The 20,976-nt window shown below is 42.5% G+C and overlaps 1 protein-coding gene across 1 annotated transcript in view; it reads left to right on the plus strand.

Annotated features, from left to right (window-relative positions):
- LOC124607059 overlaps positions 1-19,902 on the plus strand; it is a 33,911-nt gene extending 14,009 nt beyond the window's left edge. The window contains exons 2-4 of the mRNA XM_047139235.1: positions 8,449-8,589; positions 8,688-9,256; positions 18,585-19,902. Coding sequence (XP_046995191.1) covers positions 8,738-9,256; positions 18,585-19,592 — 1,527 coding nt within the window. The 5' untranslated portion in view covers positions 8,449-8,589; positions 8,688-8,737 and the 3' untranslated portion in view covers positions 19,593-19,902. The remainder of the gene's footprint in view (positions 1-8,448; positions 8,590-8,687; positions 9,257-18,584) is intronic.
- Positions 19,903-20,976: the final 1,074 nt, after the last annotated feature.

A 20,976-nucleotide genomic window follows, 5' to 3' on the forward strand; every position in this document is an offset into this window, starting at 1 on the left:
CGGCAGCTTAAACAGATGTGTTGGCGGCATCTTAATGATCTGCGTTGCTTGAGCCACACCAGCTGGGGAGCCGACCCATCTACCCTCTTACAGCTCTATCAGGCGTTAATTCAGTCCCGTCTGGATTATGGGAGCCTGGCTTATGGTTCAGCATCCCCTTCTGCATTGCAGGTGCTGGACCCCATCCCTCACAGCGGGATCCGACTTGCCACTGGAGCTTTCCGGACCAGCCCTGTGAACAGCATACTTGTGGAGGCAAGTGTCCCTCCACTGCAGTTTCGGCACCAACATTTACTGGCCTCTTATGCTACACACGTTTGTAGCTTGCCTGGGCATCCGAATTATCGTCTCCTGTTCCCTCAGTCTGTCGTCCATCTCGTGGAACATCAGCCCCGGTCGGGTTGTACGATCGCAGTTCGCATCCGAGAGCTTCTCTCCAAGCTTGGAGTTTTCCCTCTTCCAACTCTTTTTCAGACCCCTCTGCGTACACCCCCGTGGTGTGCCCTGCCCATGTCTTCGGCTCGAATTGGCACAGGGCCCGAAGGACTTTGTCCCTCCTGAGGCCTTCCGCCGCCGCTTTCTTTCCATCCTTGCCACGTATCAGTTGTCTACACTGACGGTTCGATGGTTGTGCTGGTAGTGTCGGTTATGCTCTCACTCTAGGGGGCCATTATGAACAACATTCATTGCCGGCTGGCTGCAGCATTTTCACTGCTGAGCTGGTCGCCATCTCTCGTGGCCTAGAGTATATCCACTCCTGCTCAGGTGCTCCTTTGTTATCTGTAGCGACTCCCTGTGCGGCTTACGAGCTATCGGCCAGTGTTTCCCTCACTCTCGTCTGGTGACGGCTATCCAGGAGTCCCTCCGTACTCTTGCCCATTGCGGCCGCTCTGTGGTCTTTGTGTGGATCCCAGGTCATGTCGGCATCCCGGTCAATGAACGTGTTGACATGCTGGCCAAACAGGCTGTTGGTGCACCAGCCTTATCGATTGGGCTTTTGGAGAGTGACCTCAGAGCAGTTTTGCGGCAGAATGTCCTTCGCACCTGGGGTGAAGAATGGCGCACCCTGCTTTCACCAAACAAACTTCGGGCCATCAAGGAGGCTACCAGTGCGTGGCGCTTCTCCTTGCGGGTCTCTCGCAAGGAGTCTGTTGTCCTCTGCCAGCTGCGCATTGGGCACACCCGGACTACGCACAGCCACGTACTGCGCCGTGAGGACCCACCTCTATGTCACTGTGGATCCGCTTTGACGGTGGTCCACATTTTGTTGGCCTGTCCCCTTTTAGCTGTGCTCAGGCAGACGTTAGCGCTGTCTGATACGCTCCCTGCACTTTTAACAGGTGACACTGCCATGGTAGGCTTAGTTTTGCATTTTATGTGGGCAGGGGGCTTTTATCTCTTAATCTGAGTGGTGTGGTTTTTTTTTTTTTTTTTTTTTTTTTTTTTTTTTTTTTTTTTTTTTTTTTTTTTCTGGCCCTTGACCTACGATTTTAGACTGGGTTATTTTTTTTAGTGTGTTTCTAGGTGGTTGGCTTTTCCTTTTTTGCCTCTATGGTCAGCCAACCACTGTCACACTGTGTGTGATTTTAGTTACTTCTGTCTGAGTCTTTCTTGTCCTGTGTCGTCTGTTGTCATCTCCATTGTTTGTTTTTATTCTGTGTGGGTGTTTGGAGTTTTGGAAAAAGGGACTGATGACCGTAGCCGTCTGGTCCCTTCAATACCATAAACCAACCACCCCCAGAGGGCTCACATCTCTCTTGTGAGTACCTGGTTGACCACCACAAGGGCCCAGACCTTGCAGCACTACTTCACTTTCTGTGCTGCAAGTTTATTTCTCTCGTATTCTTTTTTTATTTATTTTTTTCCATTGGCTGGTTTTCTTGGTGCTGATTGTGCTTGTATCTGAATTGTGTTTTAGACACATTGTCTTATCTTCCAGCCTTCTACAACTTTTCGTTATTAATTGTATGGTCCTTATGTTGGGGTTGACTAGCTGCAATTTTTCTAAATTTTACAGAAGTGCGGTACATGCATTGAAGGTTGCCGAATACAGCGTGTATTCCACCTTTGTGCCGCTCAAAACCAAGCACGGTAGCCATTCTGTTGCGATGGGGGTTGGGGATCAAGTACTTGCACGGTGGTAGCCCCCTGACCACACAGGAATCTTATTATTGGTGCCTGAGTTGAAAATTCCACAAGCAAGCAAAGGAGTATATGCCCGTCATGGCTGGGGCACAGGGACTACAGGCAACAGTTTACTGGCCTGGGTATTGTTGCTGTGGGTGGGTGGTGCCGTTGGTAGGGTAATCGTTTGGAGTGGTTGATCCCATGGCAGGAGATTTGCACGTAAAGTAACCAGCAGTGTCTTCTGGAGCTAAGACAATGTGGAGAGGTAAGACCACAAAAGGTTCCCTTCCCTGACTATGCCATGATAGGGGCAAAGGCTCAGAGACAAGACAAAAGAATTGTGCCTCCCCCCCCCCCCCCAAAAAAAAAAAAAACACACACACACACACACACACACACACACACACACACAAAGCTTGGTTTGTTTTAGGATGAACAGGGACTCCATTTTGACTACAAACCCATTGTTGTTTGTGGAGTGCATCAGGGACAAGTTGGGGAAGTGGGAGTGAGTTCAAAATGAAAAGTGAGTCCATTCTGTTTAATATGTCTCCCCCTGCTCAGTTGCGGGTGCTGCTTGCATGCAACAAGCTGGGTGACATTCCTGTCACTATAACTCCCATGTTGCAGGGTATCATTTTTCACTGAGATCTTCTTTTACAGACCAGTCTTGGCCTTCGAAGGTGACTTCCTGTAAAGGTCAAGCTGTATATTCATCTTAGCATGCGATGCTACGAGTGCAAGCGATTTGCATATATGCTTGCAATGCCAAACCGTTCTGTAGGAATTGTGGCTGTCAGTTGTGCATGAACATTCCTTGTGCCACTCCCCCCATGTGTATCAACTGTGGGGGGGTTTCACCAGACTGCACCATTTTCAAGCGAGAAAGAAAACGAGGAATACAAGTCCCTAGACTGTCTCGCATATCAGGAGGACAAGAAGAAATGCAATCGCCTACATCCTGTACATAAGACAATGTTGTACGCTACGCTACGATGACGATGCCCTCTTTAGTGACCATGCCAGCATCCTCCATGTCTTCATCCGGCCATTGAGGCCACTCAAATACAGCCGCTTCCTTGGTGGTTGGATGTTGTCCCCAACACCCCTTTTTGGAGTGTCAAATCTCTGTCCATTGAGGATACCAGTCCACAACCCCACGTGGAGAAGTAATGTCCTCCTTCAGCAGACATATCCAGAGAGGGATTTGTTGGGACACCCCCTGCCAAAACTCAGCTGTCCTGCTATCAGATGCCAGCCAGTGGCTGAAGGAGTTGCAGGTTGTAGGACTTTGTGTTCCTCCACTGTCCTAGAATCAGGTGCAGACTAGCCCTCACAGGAGTAATAATCGTCTAAGGACAAGAAAAGTCCTCGCTTAAATAGGGAGATTTTGATGGACCCCCTCCTGTCAGACCCCTCATGTTGTTCCACCTCTGTATCCTTGAGACTGTTACTGGGGTGACGCCAATTGCTCTGGACACCTCCCCCTCCCCTCCCTCGAACCGTGATTCGCAACAAATGTGTGTTGGTGGTGTATCTTCATACCAGATGGCAGCACCGAGGCATGATCTGCCTCCTTGGTCCCTTTGCATCCACTACAGGTTACTGAGAATGTGATCCTCTAGTGAACTGTAGAGGTTTTCTCTGCCACATGACAGCTACAATGTCTTTGTGCATTTCACCTGTGCCCCCCCCCCCCCTCCCCTTCCCCGTCCTCGCCAGGAAACTTGTTTCCAAGCAATGTGGAACCTCCATGGCTAATGGAACTATTTTAAGAATCACACTGACCATGAAAGAGTGCCGGGTGATGTTTGCACATATGTTCTTGACTCCGTCTACAGCAAGTGTGTGCCACTCAACATGCCCTTGGAGGCTGTGGTAATTCGTGTGTAGACATCTGAGGAATTCACCATCTGCAGTCTGTATCTCCCTGCCAATGATGAAGTGAATCAGAATGCATTGTCTGCACTGTTTTCTCAGTGCCCGCCGCCCTTCCTAATACTGGAAGACTTCAATCCCCACAACCCTTTATGGAATGCAACTGTGGCTACTGTTCACAGTAAGCTGTCAGAAACTTGCTTGCAGAGTTCAATCATTGCCTCTTGAATGCTGGTGTTCCCACACACTTCAGTGTGGGATATGGGTCTTGACCTTTCCATATATAGCCCAGGTCTTCTCCCATCCCATCACTGAAGAGTCCACCATGATCTGTGTGACAGTGATCGTTTTTCTGATTGTTTTGACCCTTCCTCAGAATCACACGCCTGGGCCCCCACCCAGATGGATACTCTCCAAAGCTGATTGGAATGCTTTCAGCACTGCCGTCATCCTTTGCACCCTGCCTCATGGAAGAATTGATGTGATTCAGAGTACAACTGCAACTATTCTATTGGCAATTGACTCAGTGGTTCCCTCTTCCTTGGGATCCCCCCATCAGAAGATAGAATCTTGAAGCACTCATTGCCTTCTGTGCCAAGGTCTGTCATCTCATAAAGTGACAGAAACAGAAATGCCGGGAGCAGTTATGTTACTGCTGTTGGACAATGTACCCCTCCTTCACTGGTTTGTGCAAAAATTTGATTTCTCTGTGGATGGTGAAGTCTACACTGATCCAGACTCTGTTGCTGAACATTTTGCTTTTCAGTATGCTCAAAACCTGCACCTGAGAATTAACAGCTTGCATTTTGTGTCCTTAAATAGCAGGTGAAGTGACTTCCTTTACTGTTTACTACATGTCACCTACAGCTATATAATGCTCTGTCCAGTGAGTGCGAATTCCTCACTGCCTATCCCTTTGTCCTGACACAGTCCAGAGCTGGGCCACATCCACATATGCAGCCAAATGCCCAAATTCTTATCCGTGGATTAGCAAAGTCATAGCCTTGCCATTTTTCAACTGTCTGGAGTGAGAGTGAATCTTCATCTCAATTGGTCGTGATCACTCCAGTACCGAAACCGGATGAACATCCCATTGAGCTGCTCAGCTGTCTCCCAATTAGTCTTACTAATGTTCTCTGCAAGTTGCTCGAAACTATGGTGAAACAACAGCTGTGTTGGTAACTTGAGTCTTGGGGTCTTTCGACTCTGTCCCAAGCTGGTTTTCACCAAGGCCATTCTGTTGCTGACAATATGGTCTGCCTGGAGTCTGCTGTTCAGTCAGCTTTTGCCCACCATCAACGTATTACCGCTGTCATCTTCAACTTGCTCAGAGCTTATGACACCACATCCTCATTACCCTCAACAATCACTGTCTCTATAGCCAGCTCCCAGTGCTTGTCCCAAGCTTCTTGTCTCACTGTACTTTCCGGGTTCAAGCTGGTGTTCCCGCAGTGCTCCCCATGTACAATAGAATGGGGTCCCCCTTTTCTAGTGGTTATCAATGGTCTATCTGCAGCTGTGGGGTCTACAGTGTCACCCTCCCTGTTCACTGATGACTTTTGCATCTACAGTTGATCTGCAACTATGGATGTCGCTGAACACTGGTTATAGGATGCCGTACAGAAGGTGCAGTCCTGGGCACCCACTTGTTGCTTCCAGTTTTCTGTAACCGAAGTGTGTCGTGCATTTCTGTTGTCTGCGTATTGTCCATACCCAGCCTGAACTCTTTCTCTCAATGACCAGATCAGATGCCTAATGTGGTGGACTGACGTACACTGAGGCTAAGAGGAAATTTGAGTGCGTACATCCTGTGGCTATGACCACCTCTTATGCTGCCACTACGAAAACAGTTGTCTCCCCATCAGTTCCTCGCATTCCTGTCGCTTCTCAGAACCGAAAGACTGCACCTGCCCCCTTGACAGTTGGGGACACTTCCCTCCCTTTTGCTCCCGCACCACCTACTTCAGGAGCAACACCACCTCAACCATTCTGGGTTATCAGTCCCCACTTCTGAGCCGGAGAAGCATAAGTTTTCTTCGGCTCCACTCACTAGGAAGGGGTCCCTTGGGTCACTCCCTTCCCCGGTTTCTGCCGGTGGGAAAGATGACACCCACCAGTGGCTGAAGAGCCCAAAAGCAGCTGGTTGTAAGGCTTCACACTCATCCTCAGTCCCAGAGACTGAATCAGTGGCGTCCTCCCAGCCAGGGAAACCCAAGGAGCAGTGAGAGATAAATCCAAAAAGGAGGTCACCAAGACCAAGGGAGTTGCTGTGGCACCCACACCACAGCTACCTACAAGCTCTGCATCTGCAGATGAGGTGGAGATTCTGGTATCCACTGAGGACCTAGATCTCGCCAAACTCTTTGACAATGGATATAGACTGCTCAGGCAAAAAGTTTGTGGCAGCAGGTGACCCAGAGGCCTCATTGAATGTTCCATGCCTTCCCGGTCTCACGATGACATCCTCCAGTGGAACTGCAGCGGTTTTTTTCACCGCCTGGCTAAGCTACAGCAATTGTTAAGCTTTACACTTGCTTTCTGCATTGCCCTCCAGGAAACCTGGTTCCCGGCAATGCAAACCCCTGCCCTCCGTGGCTATAAGGGGTACTATAGGAACAGTAGCCACTATAATAGTGTGTCTGGTGGAGTTTGCATTTATGTCCTAAACTCAGTCTATAGTGAACCTGCACCCCTTCAAACTCCTCTTGAAGGTGTGGCTGTCAGAATAAGGACGACGCAGGAAATAACTGTTTGCAATGTGTATCTTCCTCCAGATGGGACAGTGTCCTTGAATGTATTAACTGCATTAAGTGACCAACTCCCTAAACTTTTCCTACTTTTGGGAGATTTTAACACCCATTACCCCTTGTGGGGTGGCACCATGCTTATTGGCTGAGCCAGAGATGTCGAAACTTCACTGTATCAGTTCGACCTCTGCCTCTTAAGTACTGGGACCACCACACATTTCAGTGTGGCTCATGGGAGTTACTAGGCCATTGATTTATCAGTTTGCAGCCCAGGACTTCTCCCATCTGTCCACTGGAGAGCACTTGATGACCTGTATGGTAGTGACCATTTCCCCATCTTCCTGTCACTACCCAGGCGGCAGGCCCACGGACACCTGCCCAGATGGGCTTTAAACAAGGTGGACTGGGAAACTTTCACCTCTGCTGTCCCCGTTGAATCTTCCCCACATGGCAACATCAATGTGATGGTTGAGCAGCTGACTGCAACAATCGTTTCTGTGGCAGAAGACACGATCCCTCGCTCTTTAGGGTGCCCCTGGTGAAAAGCAGTCCCTCGGTTGTCACCTGAAGATGCTGAAGCAATTAAGGAGCTTCAGTGAGCTCTACAGCGGCATAAGCAGCTCTTTTACGTGGGGCACCTCATAGCCTTTAAACGGCTTCGTGCACACATTTGCCAGCTTATCAAATGACGGAAACAGGAGTGTTGGGTGGGAGAAATATATCTCGACCATCAGGTGCCATATGTCACCTTCCCAAGTCTGGACAAAGATCAAATATGTTGTCAAGTACCAGACCTCAACAGGTGTCCCCAGTTTTAATGTGAATGGTGTGTTACCTACTGACACCAACACGATTGCTGAGCACTGTACTCGAGCCTTTGTGTTGAAGAATTACCCACCAGCCTTCCTCTCTCAAATAGCGACTGGAAGGGAAAGTCCTCTCATTCACTGCACGCTACAGTGAATCCTATAACGCCCCACTTAACAGTATGGTAGCTCCTCAGTACCCTTGCACATTGCCCCAAAACCGCTTCTTGACCAAATCGGATCCACAGTCAAATGATTAAACATCTCTCGTCCGACTACAAGCAACATCTCCTCATCATCTTCAACTGGATCTGGTGCGATGGTGTCTTTCCATCTCAATGGCGGGAGAGCACCATCATTCTGGTGCTCAAACCTGGTAAAAACCCGCTTGATGTGGATAGCTATAAGCCCATTAGCCTTACCAACGTTCTTTGTAAGCTGCTGGAATGTATGGTGTGTTGGCGGTTGGGTTGGGTCTTGGAGTCATGTGGCCTACTGACTCCAATGTCAGGGCGGTTTCCGCCAGGGTCACTCTATCACTGATAATCTTGTGTCCCTCGAGTCTGCCATAGGAACAGCCTTTTCCTGACGCCAACACCTGGTTGCCATCTTTTTTTACTTACGTAAAGCATACAACACGACCTGGTGACATCATATCCTTGCCACATTGTATGAGTGAAACTGAAACAGTTTTTCAAAATTTTAATGCAACTAGTTTAAAGTGTTTAAATTGCCATTCAATTAATGATACCTTTTTTATTCACACCACACTACTCTTTGTGTGAAAAACAGTTAAATTGCTTTCCCTACACACTATTTTTCATGTATCACATACACTTTTATTGTAATATAATGATTATTTATAGATTATTATTGTAATTTACTTTCAGATGATGACTCATTCATCCTCGAACATACAAGAGGATCTCTGGAATAAAAGCTGTGGACAATTGAAGACTTTTCCATTTACTGTTCTGGCGCAGCGAAGTGCAATTCAGCTTCTGCGCATGGGAATTATGCACTAAACACAGGTCTTTAGAGAATATTAGAAATTTTTCACAGTGGCATTAATTGATTTGTATGAAATTCAATTGTTAAACACTTTCGGCATTCTTGTTCACTTTTCCAGTTTTCAAAGAGAGAGAGATTCTGCTTGAGCGTATTAGTGTGGGAAGGACAATGAGAAAAAGCAGAACAACCGTTAAACCTGCAAATGAGGTTGACAGTAAGGAACTTCTCATGGAGTTAGAGAAAACAACAAATACGTTTGCACGTGAAACCGAAACAATTAAAGACAGTTTCAAAGAATCGCAAGAAAGTAAAGGCAAACTTCCAAAGTCAAGAAAACGTGGTTGGCAGAAACAGATTTATGTTGGTAAAAATACAAACCTGCCACATATGAAGAGTATTAAAAGACAAAGTGCAGTTGGCTTTATTAACATGACTAGGCATAAGCAAAATAAACAAGTCCTCAAAAGAAATAGGAAATCAAGCAGTGATGCAGCGGGTACAAAAGATGGCTACAGTGAAATACCTGACTCTGAAGAGGAGGAATACGTGGGAAAGATGCAATTGAAAGGATTTGAAGCTGTAGAACAGAACCTGCAAAGTACTGAAGAATGTTCTAGTGTTAGAGAGGAAGACTGTCAAGACTGTCCAGAATACAAGTCTTCAGCAGCGTTGTTCTACTCTAATAATGTATAGTATTGTTCACATATGGCATTGCATACACTAATTGTCAGTACATTATGTTCCATGGTTCTAAGTTATTCCAAATCAATTTATTTTTACTGTTCATATGCATTTTCAAGGCAGTATGTACGAGCAAATTTTTTGCTCCACTTTATTTATTTGTCTATTTTTTATGTGTAATGGATACAGTTATGTTTCATGCTGATTTTGACTACTTCACTAAAATACCTCAGTTCATTTGATTTACTTTCATATATTGTTTCAATAACTATTTAATTTCATTTTCTATTATGCTTATAATGCCAAAAATCATTGAAAGGCAACTCGAGGGAGAAGCAAAATGTCGCGTTCCAGTGTGATGTTGACTCAACAGTATTTGGTGGCAATCGTAACACAGTTAATCTTTTGATCACTGTAATTAGCCTTTATCTAGAATTCAAGTATTGTTTGATAATTATTCGTGATGAATTAAAACTGTTTGGTTGACGGGGACACAGATCTGACCACTGCCTTGTAGGGCAATGCACTGCCAATTAGTTACTGGAGCATGTCATATGGACCAACTCAAAACTTCAAGTTGTTGCTTGTTTTCTGTGTGTCTGACGAGTTTTTATTTCACAATTTACTGGCATTTACAGTGTTACGAATATTTGTGACATTTATGCCTGGGCTGTAGTTCCTCTCAGGCATGCAGTGTAACTTGTTACAAATGTTCATTGCAGCAGATACTCTACTAAAGAGAAAAAATACATTATCTCATTGTCATATTTCAGTGAATGAACTAAAATTATAATCAGGTATCAGCCCATTTAGAGATGTTTTTGCAACCTGTGAGAGGGAGTTTGGTTTTTATAAACTTTTATATGAAGTACTTTAAATTCTCATAGATTAAAACTGTGTAGAGGACTTGGACACAATTCTGCTACTCTGACTTGCAGGATTTAGAATCCCAGTACTGTATATATTTTTAACTCTGCTCGGAAGTTCCATTACGAAACATAGAATCCTAATAAGTTTCTCTACAGTTGACAGTTGTAATTCCTCTGTGAATTATGTTATATATCTAAATCTACTAAGAGAAAAGAGTTTTCTCAAAAAGATAATTGCACTACTCAAAGTGAATAACTCAGAGTGGACACACTATATATAAATATGCAGAAAAGAATAAATACACCATAACAGAATTGTAGGAGCGGAATGATACACAGTTACCTCGACACACTCAAAGCAATTAACGTTGACAAGTGCAGTTCTGTCTCAAAAGGGGGAGAGGGGTAGAACCAACAAAAAGTATGTGTATGTACTTTTTTGTGGGCAGAAAAACTTTGATCAGATAGTAAAAAACCGCTTCAGTTGACAGTAATTTCTTATTTATTGCTCAGCCAGTTTCTGCGCCTAAATCCTGACCTTCAGGTGTCACCTAATAATTAAGAAACCATATATGTATGACAATCAGTTGTGCAAAACCATGCCTATACTAAACAAATGCATGGGAGTGTAGGACCAGCATCTGGGGCACCTACCTCAACAGCTGACAAGGAAGGTACTTGTTGGCTCTCTAGGCGGGCACCCAGATTCCTCGTCCTACATTCCTGTGTGTGTGTGTGTGTGTGTGTGTGTGTGTGTGTGTGTGTGTGTGTGTGTTTTAATAATAGAATCATTCTCAGTTTTTGGAAAGTACAAAGGGTGTTCAAAAAGTTTTGCACAGTCGTGTCTAATTTTTTTTATTTTTTGCGGGAGGAGAACAAAATTTTATAAACATACTTGGATCATTCAGCTATACATAAAGCCTGCTCAATGTAGCCTCCATCAGCTGTGACACATCTGGCCCAATGTTCTTTCCATGATATAAATGCACTATGACAAAATTCTGGGGATTGACTTTTATTTCATCGCTTGATACAGGAAATGAGGTCTTTCTTACTATCAAATTTTTACCGGGCAGGTGGGCCTTCAGACGACCAAAGACGTAAAAATCAGATGGAGCCAAATCCGGATTGTGGGGAGGATGAGGAACAGTTTTCCAACCCATTTTCCTGATTTTCTCCTGCGTCATAAGGACTGTATGGGGTTTGGCATTGTCATGGTGTAGTCTGATGAGCTGGCCCTGAAGCGGTGGTCTGTGGGTCTTGACGGCACGTCACAGCTTGTCCAATCACAAACAGTAACAGGATGAGATTTTCACTCTGCAGCGGAGTGTGCGCCGATATGAAACTTCCTGGCAGATTAAAACTGTGTGCTCGACCGAGACTCGAACTCGGGACCTTTGCCTTTTGCGGGCAAGTGCTCTACCATCTGGCAGAAGTAAAGCTGTGAGTACTGGGCGCGAGTCGTGCTTCGGTAGCTCAGATGGTAGAGCACTTGCCCGCGAAAGGCAAAGGTCCCGAGTTCGAGTCTCGGTCAGGCGCACATTTTTAATCTGCCAGGAAGTTTCACAAACAGTAACGGTTCCGGTTAATTATGGAGCCAGTCTTGAAGAGGAACTCCATCACTGACCATTGTTGCAACCTGGCATCTACTTCACGGTCCATTATGGCTCACCCGAGTATGTTCACAAAAAAAATTCATTCTCCTCCTGCAAAAAAATAAAAAATTAGAGACGACTGTGCAAAACTTTTTGAACGCCCTTTGTATCATTCTCAGTTGATCAAATGTGTAGTGTGGACTGAAACTGAAGCCGCTTCTCCAGTTGAAGTATGGTTGCATAAGATTATCGGTAAGAGATCAGGTCTTACTACTTTGTTTATGCTACTGCCATTCTCAGCAAGCACGTGTGCATTAGCTGTTACTGAATTCTTTGAGTACTCCTCGTTGTGTTGTGCAGTTGCCCATTGTTTTCTTTTCTTATTGTATTGTAGAGTCGGCATAAGCTGATTCCTGACAGCTGCCAGTGGTGTTGCCAGTTTTCAGTTGCAGAGCACAAACGGCTGCAGCAAAAAACATTAGCTGTCTATAGAGCCCCAGCAACACTGAGGCAATGCCATAGAAACATTTACAACATTGCAGTGTGTGATTTGTTGAGATGGTGCACAAAGCAGCTGTGCCCAGCCCACTGCAACTGCCAGGAATCTAGTTACACCAATTCAAGTATAGACTATTATGTGGGGTTCAGATATGACTCCCATGACACCAAAAAGGACCTGAAATCTCGATGACCATGTGTTCATTCTACTTGCCTAAATCACAGGCCATGCTGCCAGTCCTACAAGACAGAGGTGGGGCTTTCTCCCACACACCTCTCATCTCCTCACAACTTCTCGTTTGTTAATTCTCCCAGTTGACTGCCACGTTAACGTGTCCATACTATATAACTTTATTGTGATATCAAAACCATATAAAGGCAAACTGTGTAAGAAAGAGCACACATGTGAAATCAAAATCTGCTGCTGGGTAACATTCAGTAACATTTCTCTCCTTCCCTTGCCTGTTTGGATTCTCCCTGGCATCGCTGGTCAATCCTGTCCACTCTTTAAGTGTCTAATCATCCATAAATATCAGGAGAAGGAATAGCAAATGAGAGCTCAAGTTTTGAGTCGCTTGAGGATTTTTTGATGCTTATCCCATAAAGCAAGCCATATGAAACTCTTATAAATGTAAACACACTTTCAATGTCATAATTCAATGGCACTGTGAAATTGTGAGAACAAACAGGCCGGGACTCTTTTTAGGAAAGACCTGTACTCAACGCAGTGCTTGTAAAGCATATTTATGGCAATGAAGAGGAAATTGTGGTCCTGAGAATAATGTCCCCGAGTATAAAGTGCAATGGCATATTGTATACGGTATATTAGTTTCGAAAGCCAAAATACAATGGGCATGATATCCAATTTTGAGAACCAGGAAAGATTTCAAGGCAGCTGGGCGTCAACTGTAACGTTCCGAATAAGTGTGCTAGGTTTTTGTATGTTGTTAGTAAAAGTGTATTTGGAAAAAATTACAGGTTATTGTTTATGCACTAGTTGACTATTTTTCCATATAATCACCATCCTGTTCATTGGATGTGTTGATTCTTGGCACAAGCTGCTTTATGACTCCTTGAACTCTCTCGTCTGCTCCTTCCCCCACATGATAATCTGGAGGGGCCAAGTTAGGATATGTGGGGTGATTCAAAACATCTGAGCCAAATGAGGCCAAGAGCACCTTGGTGGCTAAGGCTGTATGGGGACAGATGTTGTAGTCCAGCAAGCACACTCCTCCATCAGCATGCCTGTGCTTTTGTTTTGAATCCTTCTTTATTTTAGGATCTTAAGATATCATTGTGCATTGATGGTCTCCCCCGGATGCAGAAATTCGACCAGAGTGATGCATTATCAGTCCCAAAACACTGACGCCATGATTTCTTTTTGCATGAAATTGTGGCTTGGGAATTTTGTAGCAGATGGGGAATCGGTTTGGTACCACTTCACAATTGGTCTTAACGTCTCGTGTGTAATGATCCACTCATGTTTAATCTGCAGTCACAATAGAGCTCAGAAAATCCTCGCCTTCCAGGTCAAGTTGCTCAAGAAACTTGTGGGCACTATTGATCTGATTTTTCATGTCCTGCTCCATCAGCTGATTTGGGACCCATTTTGTGCCGTTTCTGGTATCCCAGTGTGTTGTGTGTGTCTCGTATGAGAAGAGTTGTGGAAACATAGGGTAAACTTCATGCACTGTCAATTGGCTGTCTTCACAAACAGTTTGCTCAATTTTTTTTTTGCACCAAGTCATCAGTCGAAATGGAAGGTCTTCTTTCTGTTCGTCAGGTCTTCCCTCCTCTGTTCGTCATGAACATTTATTCTGTCTCCTCTAAACTCCCTAGTACACAACTCAAACACACCTGTTCTGTTCATAGCACTTTCACTGTAAACATTTTAGATTCACGATGAAATTTGAGCTGCTGCTCTGTGTATTTTAGGTGCGAGTTTACAAATTAGGCGAATCAGTGGTGTTCCCCCCATCCCCATAGGTAGAATGATTGTGTTTCATCATAGCTGAATATACAATGTTCTTAGAACAGTTATGACTTCATCCCATGGGAAAAAATAAGATGTCTGTTTCTGAGAAGCATCAAAACTGGGTTTGGTTATCGTTTTAAATAAACAGTTATTGCCATATAGACTTAGAGCAGACATTCCAGCAAATCAATCAACATTTCTGTCACTCAAGAAGTCATGTTTTGATATGTGCAATGGCTGCACATGAATAGTCACAGTTGAGACTCTGTCACAGTTGGCTGATAAGCAGCTCAAGTCAGTAGATCCCAAGCATGTTCATTCAGCTTAATGTAGGCAAATAACTTGAATCGTTCCATTCAGCTGATTCTTCTCTTCCAGAGGACGCTGTTCACTAGGTGTGTACATTGTTCTTGTGCGTTGTCATCATGGAAGACAGCACTTTTGCTGAAGTGTGAACTACAGAACTGGACAATCAGTGTGAAGTGCATGGCAGGGGCTACTTCCAGTTGTACCATGTGTAAGGGTTTCTCCTGTTCCATTCGTGTATAGAACGTGTAAAAAAATGACTATGCTTTTTAGTTAGTCTAATCTTGTCTTCACAGGCCCTAAGGGACTGACCTGTGGGAGGCTGTAGCATATTTTTCAATTTCTCACATAATAGTGATTCTTGAAGTTTTGTAAGTAGGCTTCCACAAGATAGTTGCTATCTATCTTAAAGTGCCGCCACTTCAGATTTTCACCAAGCGAGGTGGCACAGTGGTTAGCACACTGGACTCGCATTCGGGAAGATGACGGTTCAATCCCGTCTCCAGCCGTCCTGATTCAGGTTTTCCGTGATTTCCCTAAAGTCGTTTCAGGCAAATGCCGGGATGGTTCCTTTGAAAGGGCACGGCCGATTTCCTTCTCAATTCTTCCTTAACCTGAGCTTGCGCTCCATCTCTAATGACCTCGTTGTCGACGGGACGTTAAACACAAACCACCCCCACCACCACCACCACTTCAGATTTTCAACATATCCTTCAAACTCTTCTGGCTATGAAACAAACCTATGAAAATTTACGCTGCTCTAATTCGTTTAGATTCAGTACTTCAAGTTAGTTCTATTTGGTATGGATCACACATACTTGGTCAATATTTAGGATTGATTGTGAAAGATTTTCGTTAGTATTCTCCTTTGCAGATTGATTGCACTTTTCCAGTATCCTACAAACAAACTGAAGTCTACCACCTCCATTTATCTATAAAGGAGCCTATGTGATCATTCCATTCCGTATCCTGATAAATTGTTACACCTAGACATTTGTATAAGTTTACCATTTCCAAATGTGACGTATCGTAGTTGAAGGATATTACATTTTTATGTTATGTTGAATGCACAAATGTAAAGGAAGTTGACAATATTTTTTGCACTGCTTCAAAATTTTGTACATATCTTGCATTGTTTGTGAAGCTTTTTTCACATAGTACTTAACTGTATGATCTGGAAAATGTTTGAGATTGCTGTTAATATTATCTAGTAGGTCATTAGTATACAACATTAACAACAAGGCTCCCAGTACACTTCCCTGGGGCACAACTGAATCACTCCTACAGCTGTCAGTGACTCTCCATTGAAAATTTCGTGGTGTGTCCTTGTACTAGACAAACGTAAATCATTCAAAGATTTCATTTGATACACAGTACGATTGTGCTTCTGTTGATAATTGAAGATGTGGACTCGGTCCAAATGCTTTTCGGAGGTCAAGAATTACTGCGTCTATGTAGCTGCCTTGGTCCATGGCTTTCAGGCTGTCGTGTGAGAAAAGTGGGTGGGTTTTGCATGATGATGATATGGAATCAGTATAGTATGAAATATATCATTATGTTTCATCTCAGAATATATGCTAAGATTGTACAACAGGTGGATGTCAAGGGTATAGGATGGTCTATTTCCTGTACGTTCTTTCAACTGTTCACAACATTTTTGTTTAAGCGATCTATAGTCATCATCATCAGTTTCGTACTATGTTAGCAGGTCCTTGGTATCTCCATTCCCTGGGGTCTGTTGCTCCCTTATTAATTTGACTATATGTGCTGCCATCCATTACATCATCCAGGGTCTGAAATCTCTTCCTCCCTCAACTCATTTTCCTTTGCTTATGCGCCTCTAAAACTGTTTCTTTATACATACCTCCTTTCTTATTATATGTCCATTTCAGTTTGCTTTTTATTACATTCAGTAATTGCCTTTGCTCTCCCACTCTTTTTACCACCACCCTCATTTTTCACACTATCCATCCAGAGTATTATATCCATACTTCACCATGGCTACATCTTTAGGAAGGTTCAGCCTTGCTCTATCTTTCTTCCTCAATGTCTGCAGTTCAGCATTGTACAGGAGCACACTCCATCCAAAACATTCTGTTACATCTTCTTAAATCTTTGTCGATATTGCTGCAGAAAATTCTCCTTTCCATACAGAATATCTCTTTTTTTTCCATTGCTCACCTGGTTTTAATTTGTGTGCCATGCTGACAGCTGCTTTCTGTTCTGCTTCTTAGGCATTTAAAGTTTGCACATTTTCTACTGTTACTCCATTCAGCATTATCTTTACCCTTTTGTTTCCCCCTAGTGCCATCCATTACTTTTGCTTCATTTGTATATTACAGTTAAACGAGGAGCTAACTTGGTCACAAATTCTATGTAGAACATGAGGACCTGTTCAGTTTAGCGGTTTCATTTTTTTCTCAACACTGATGAGTCTAATATCTTATTACTCGCCTTCGCATTGATTGAAAAATTAAACTCGGGCAATAGCCTTCTGTCTTCCTTTGTAAAGGAATATTTGAAAATGGCATACAGCACTTCTGCTTTTATTTTTGTGCCGTTAATTTGGGTTCCTCTGTCATTCTCAAGTGTCCAGGTACTGCAACTCTCAAGTTATCCACAGTAATGATGAAAGCTGTCTTGACACTGTATATTCCGAAGGTAAAGCAATCGTCAACTCAAAGGTTTGTTTAAACACCACTGTGCTGTACTAAGCATGGTATATGCCCTTGCCTTCCACCAAACTTTGAAACTGATGTACCCAACCAGTTGTCCTACAGTTTAATGTGGCCTCTGAAACACAATGTAACTCGGCATTTTTCACTTTAACAAATATTACCGGAGATGAAAGAAGCACTAAGACAAACTGGGAACTGAAATCCAGGCACTGAGCCACCAAAACACACAAAAAAGTGACTGTACCACTTCTTTCTTAAACGTGTTCACGTGACTTTGTTATGGCTTATACCAATTCAGTGACAATTTCCGGTGCAATAATCACTTCTCGCCTTGAAATTAGATGGTCTACTCTTGAAAGATCCATTGGCGTGTGTTGACAAATTGAACAGTGTAGACAAGATTAGACATGCACCACACTCTGCTGATCTGCTCTGATAAAGCATTAATAAACAGATGCTTGTGTGTATAGATTTTCTATTGTCAAAAGAATATTTAGGAAGAGATTTCAATTGCATATATTTAGGTTTTCAAAAATTCATAGGAAAACATAATTTACAAATGGTTATTGCATCACTGTGTACTGAAATTTCCACTGATAAATTGTGTACAAGTAAAAACATTCCACAAAGAGCCCTTTTTAGTACTGTTGACAGTGTTAAAGGACTTTCAATTTATGTGCTTATGAGTGGTTTAGTTTCAGGTTATTAGTGCAGCTACAGAAAACATACACAATATATATTAACTGGGGGATTTTCGTGAAAGCAAAGCAGTGAATTTATAAAAATTGCATAAAAACTTACAAATTTCAGGTTTATTAGACCTCATTTTATCATTAATAGAACAGACCACCACTTGAAGCTAAATGTCTGGTGTGGTTATAGAGAAGGTTGAGATGTCTGCTTACTTACTGACTTTCAATCTTCAGGCCTGCTACAGATGACAGAAACTTGATTACTGTTTCAGCAATTATAAAGATAAAATTAACAGTGTCAGATAGGCAAAACATTTTAGCTGTCATTCCTTCTACACTCTATATGTGAATGGAACGGGAAGCAACTGTAATATCATCTGTCATGCCACCCAGTGGTTGCTGAAGTGTGGACGATTTCTCTTTCTCCCTCCCTTGACTCTGAATTGGCAGCTTTAATATTTGTACTGAGACTCATGTTCATTCAAAAGAAGAAAACTTTCTTTACCGGAGAAACACTCAAATTGCACAAGACATATCAGAAATTGTTGGGAATACACTCATTTGTAAATATACACAGCTTCAGCTTAATGATGTCTACTCTTGCATGAATCAATGCCAGTTGCATTGCAGAACCCATAATTGCTTGGTCTCTAGAATAATTGTATGTTGTTACATGTTTAAAATTTCATGTAAGGCATTTGTTTGTTTTTTGGTTTTTTAGATGATGCCTCATCCAGCAGCGGATATAGCAAAGGTGTTACAAAGCAAGAAGAACATAAAAACAAAGAAGAATTTCCAGTTCAAATTTAACAATTTCAGAAGGCAAAACGGGAGTGTTGGAACTATTTTAAGCACAGAAGGAAAGGTGCTCACATGTTTTACCCGAAATGTTGAAGACAATTGGTGTGGGGTAATCAGACCGTGTTCAGTTAGGCTATCTCGTTTGTCTGAAAGAGAGTTAATGAGTGGTGGTCACTTAGTGATACCGTCAGATACTCATAAGGCAGGAAGTATTTCTGCAAGTGCACCCAGATATAGACAAACAAAAATGAAAAAAAGCAGGTGTGATACATCTGTGAAACCAGCAGTCAGAGTTCCAAATGAAGTCGATAAAACAGAGCTTCATCTAGAGTTAGAGAAAGCTGCCTCTACTTTTGCTTCTGAAGTAAAACAAGATAGTTATACTCCATTTGAGGCAGAGTTTGAGAATACAGAAAGTTTGGTTGTCTCAGAAAAAGACGAAGCTCGTAAAGTAGCTTCCATTAATAAAAATTGTGATAAAAAAGGACACATGAATTCTTCCAAAGGTGATTCAAATGTGTTGACAAGCAATGTGGTCCAAAAAAATAGGGAAAAGACACGCTCTGGCAGGATTAATAGAAATGTCAGTGACTCACAGCATGCACATATGAGCACTGCCGACTCTGAGGCAGAAGAAGAAGATTGGCTGGGGTGGAACTCTAGGGTCACTCCACTAAATACAATTCCAGGAGGAGAGATAGTTTCTGTAAAAGAAAATGACCATGTGGAAGAACTAATAAACTGGAACATGAAGGTGGAAAGTGACAGTGATATGGACGTTGAAGAAGTGTTTCTTCTTACTGATTTGGTGGAGATAAAGAAAAAATATGTCAGTACTGAAAGTCTTTCCAGTGATAGTGAAGACGAGTGGCCGGGGTGGCCAGAATACAAGCCTCCCTGCACATTATATTACATTTTTAAAGTATAATTCATGTTCACAAGCAGAGTGTGACCTTCCATTGTAAGCTAATTTTAATGATGATCTTTTTAAAAATATATATATATACACAAAAGTACAGGTTTTGTATGCAGTTATAAGGAAGATAATCCTTAAATATAATGATTTGTCTGTTTACTGAAAGAAAATGTAATCTCAGTTTAGCATGTTCATTTATGAGTTAGTTTTTTATTTGCATACTCATGTACATAAATCCATCATCATGTTATTACAATAATAAAAAGTAGTGTGAACCTCTTGCTGTGTATTTTATTGAGACATTAAAAATAAATGAGCTGGAGGAGCATTTGTTTAACTATGTGGCCAAAAGACTGTAGATCTGTAATTTGATATGCATAATGCCATTAAGCATGTCTGAGTATAAAAGTGCAAGAAAAATGTTTGACTTTGTGGATATGTTTTCTGTCAAAATAAGTCAACAGGCAGATTTTAGTGACTATGACTGTAACATGATTTTTGGGGGTCCCTAGGCGTTAGCATCTCTGTAAATTGGAAATTTAAAAAAAAAAAAAAAAAAAAAAAGTTTAACTGAGAGAGCAGTGAACTCTTTAAGGATTGTTGTAGAACCAATAATCGGACTTGCAGCAGAGAACATTTTGCACTCCAGATAGAGAGAATATTGTCAGAAAGCCCTTTAAAGAAGCAAAGTAGAACTCTGTGTCAGGATCATGTCTTGTTATGTAGAAATCTATGATCACAGTACAAATGCTACTCAGAATAATTCCAACAATGCATTCATTTGATCAGTGGAGAAGTTTAGGTAATTTTACTGGGTAATAACTCGCACCGTCCAGTTAGCATGGTAATGCACTTGGGTCATTCCATGTCGAATCACCTAATTTCGGAACATTTTCTTGCTTCACACTCACAGAGTTTGACAAAATTTTATGTGAATATTAGCACGTGTTCCTGATGCACATTGGTAAAATTTAACATTCATCACATACAGTCCCTTATAACTTACGTGTGACTTTGCGCAGAGCAAGTGTGAATTTCTGACAACTTTGAGCTGTTATATCTCGGGCAATATTTTGGAAAGACCAAGGCTTTAACCACCTAAAATGGTGTATTTGATTATGTAACGTAACCAAACCGTGTTCAATAATTTGAATTAGATTTGGGCGCGAAAATTGTGGCATGAAAAATTGTAGCCTCGTAGAGCAAACGCACACTAACTATGAAACTTAATATGATATAGCTAAATAGTTAAGAATGTGGAATACAAAATTTCATACACCTACTATTTTCCAATAATCTGCAAATACATTAAACAGCTGAGAGTTTTCGTGAGAAGCTGAAAATATTGTATATTCAACACTTCTTTTATAAATACAGTTTTCGGTTAGAGCTTAAA

This window comes from Schistocerca americana, chromosome 3 (assembly GCF_021461395.2).
Source record: "Schistocerca americana isolate TAMUIC-IGC-003095 chromosome 3, iqSchAmer2.1, whole genome shotgun sequence".
Classification (NCBI taxonomy): domain Eukaryota; kingdom Metazoa; phylum Arthropoda; class Insecta; order Orthoptera; family Acrididae; genus Schistocerca; species Schistocerca americana.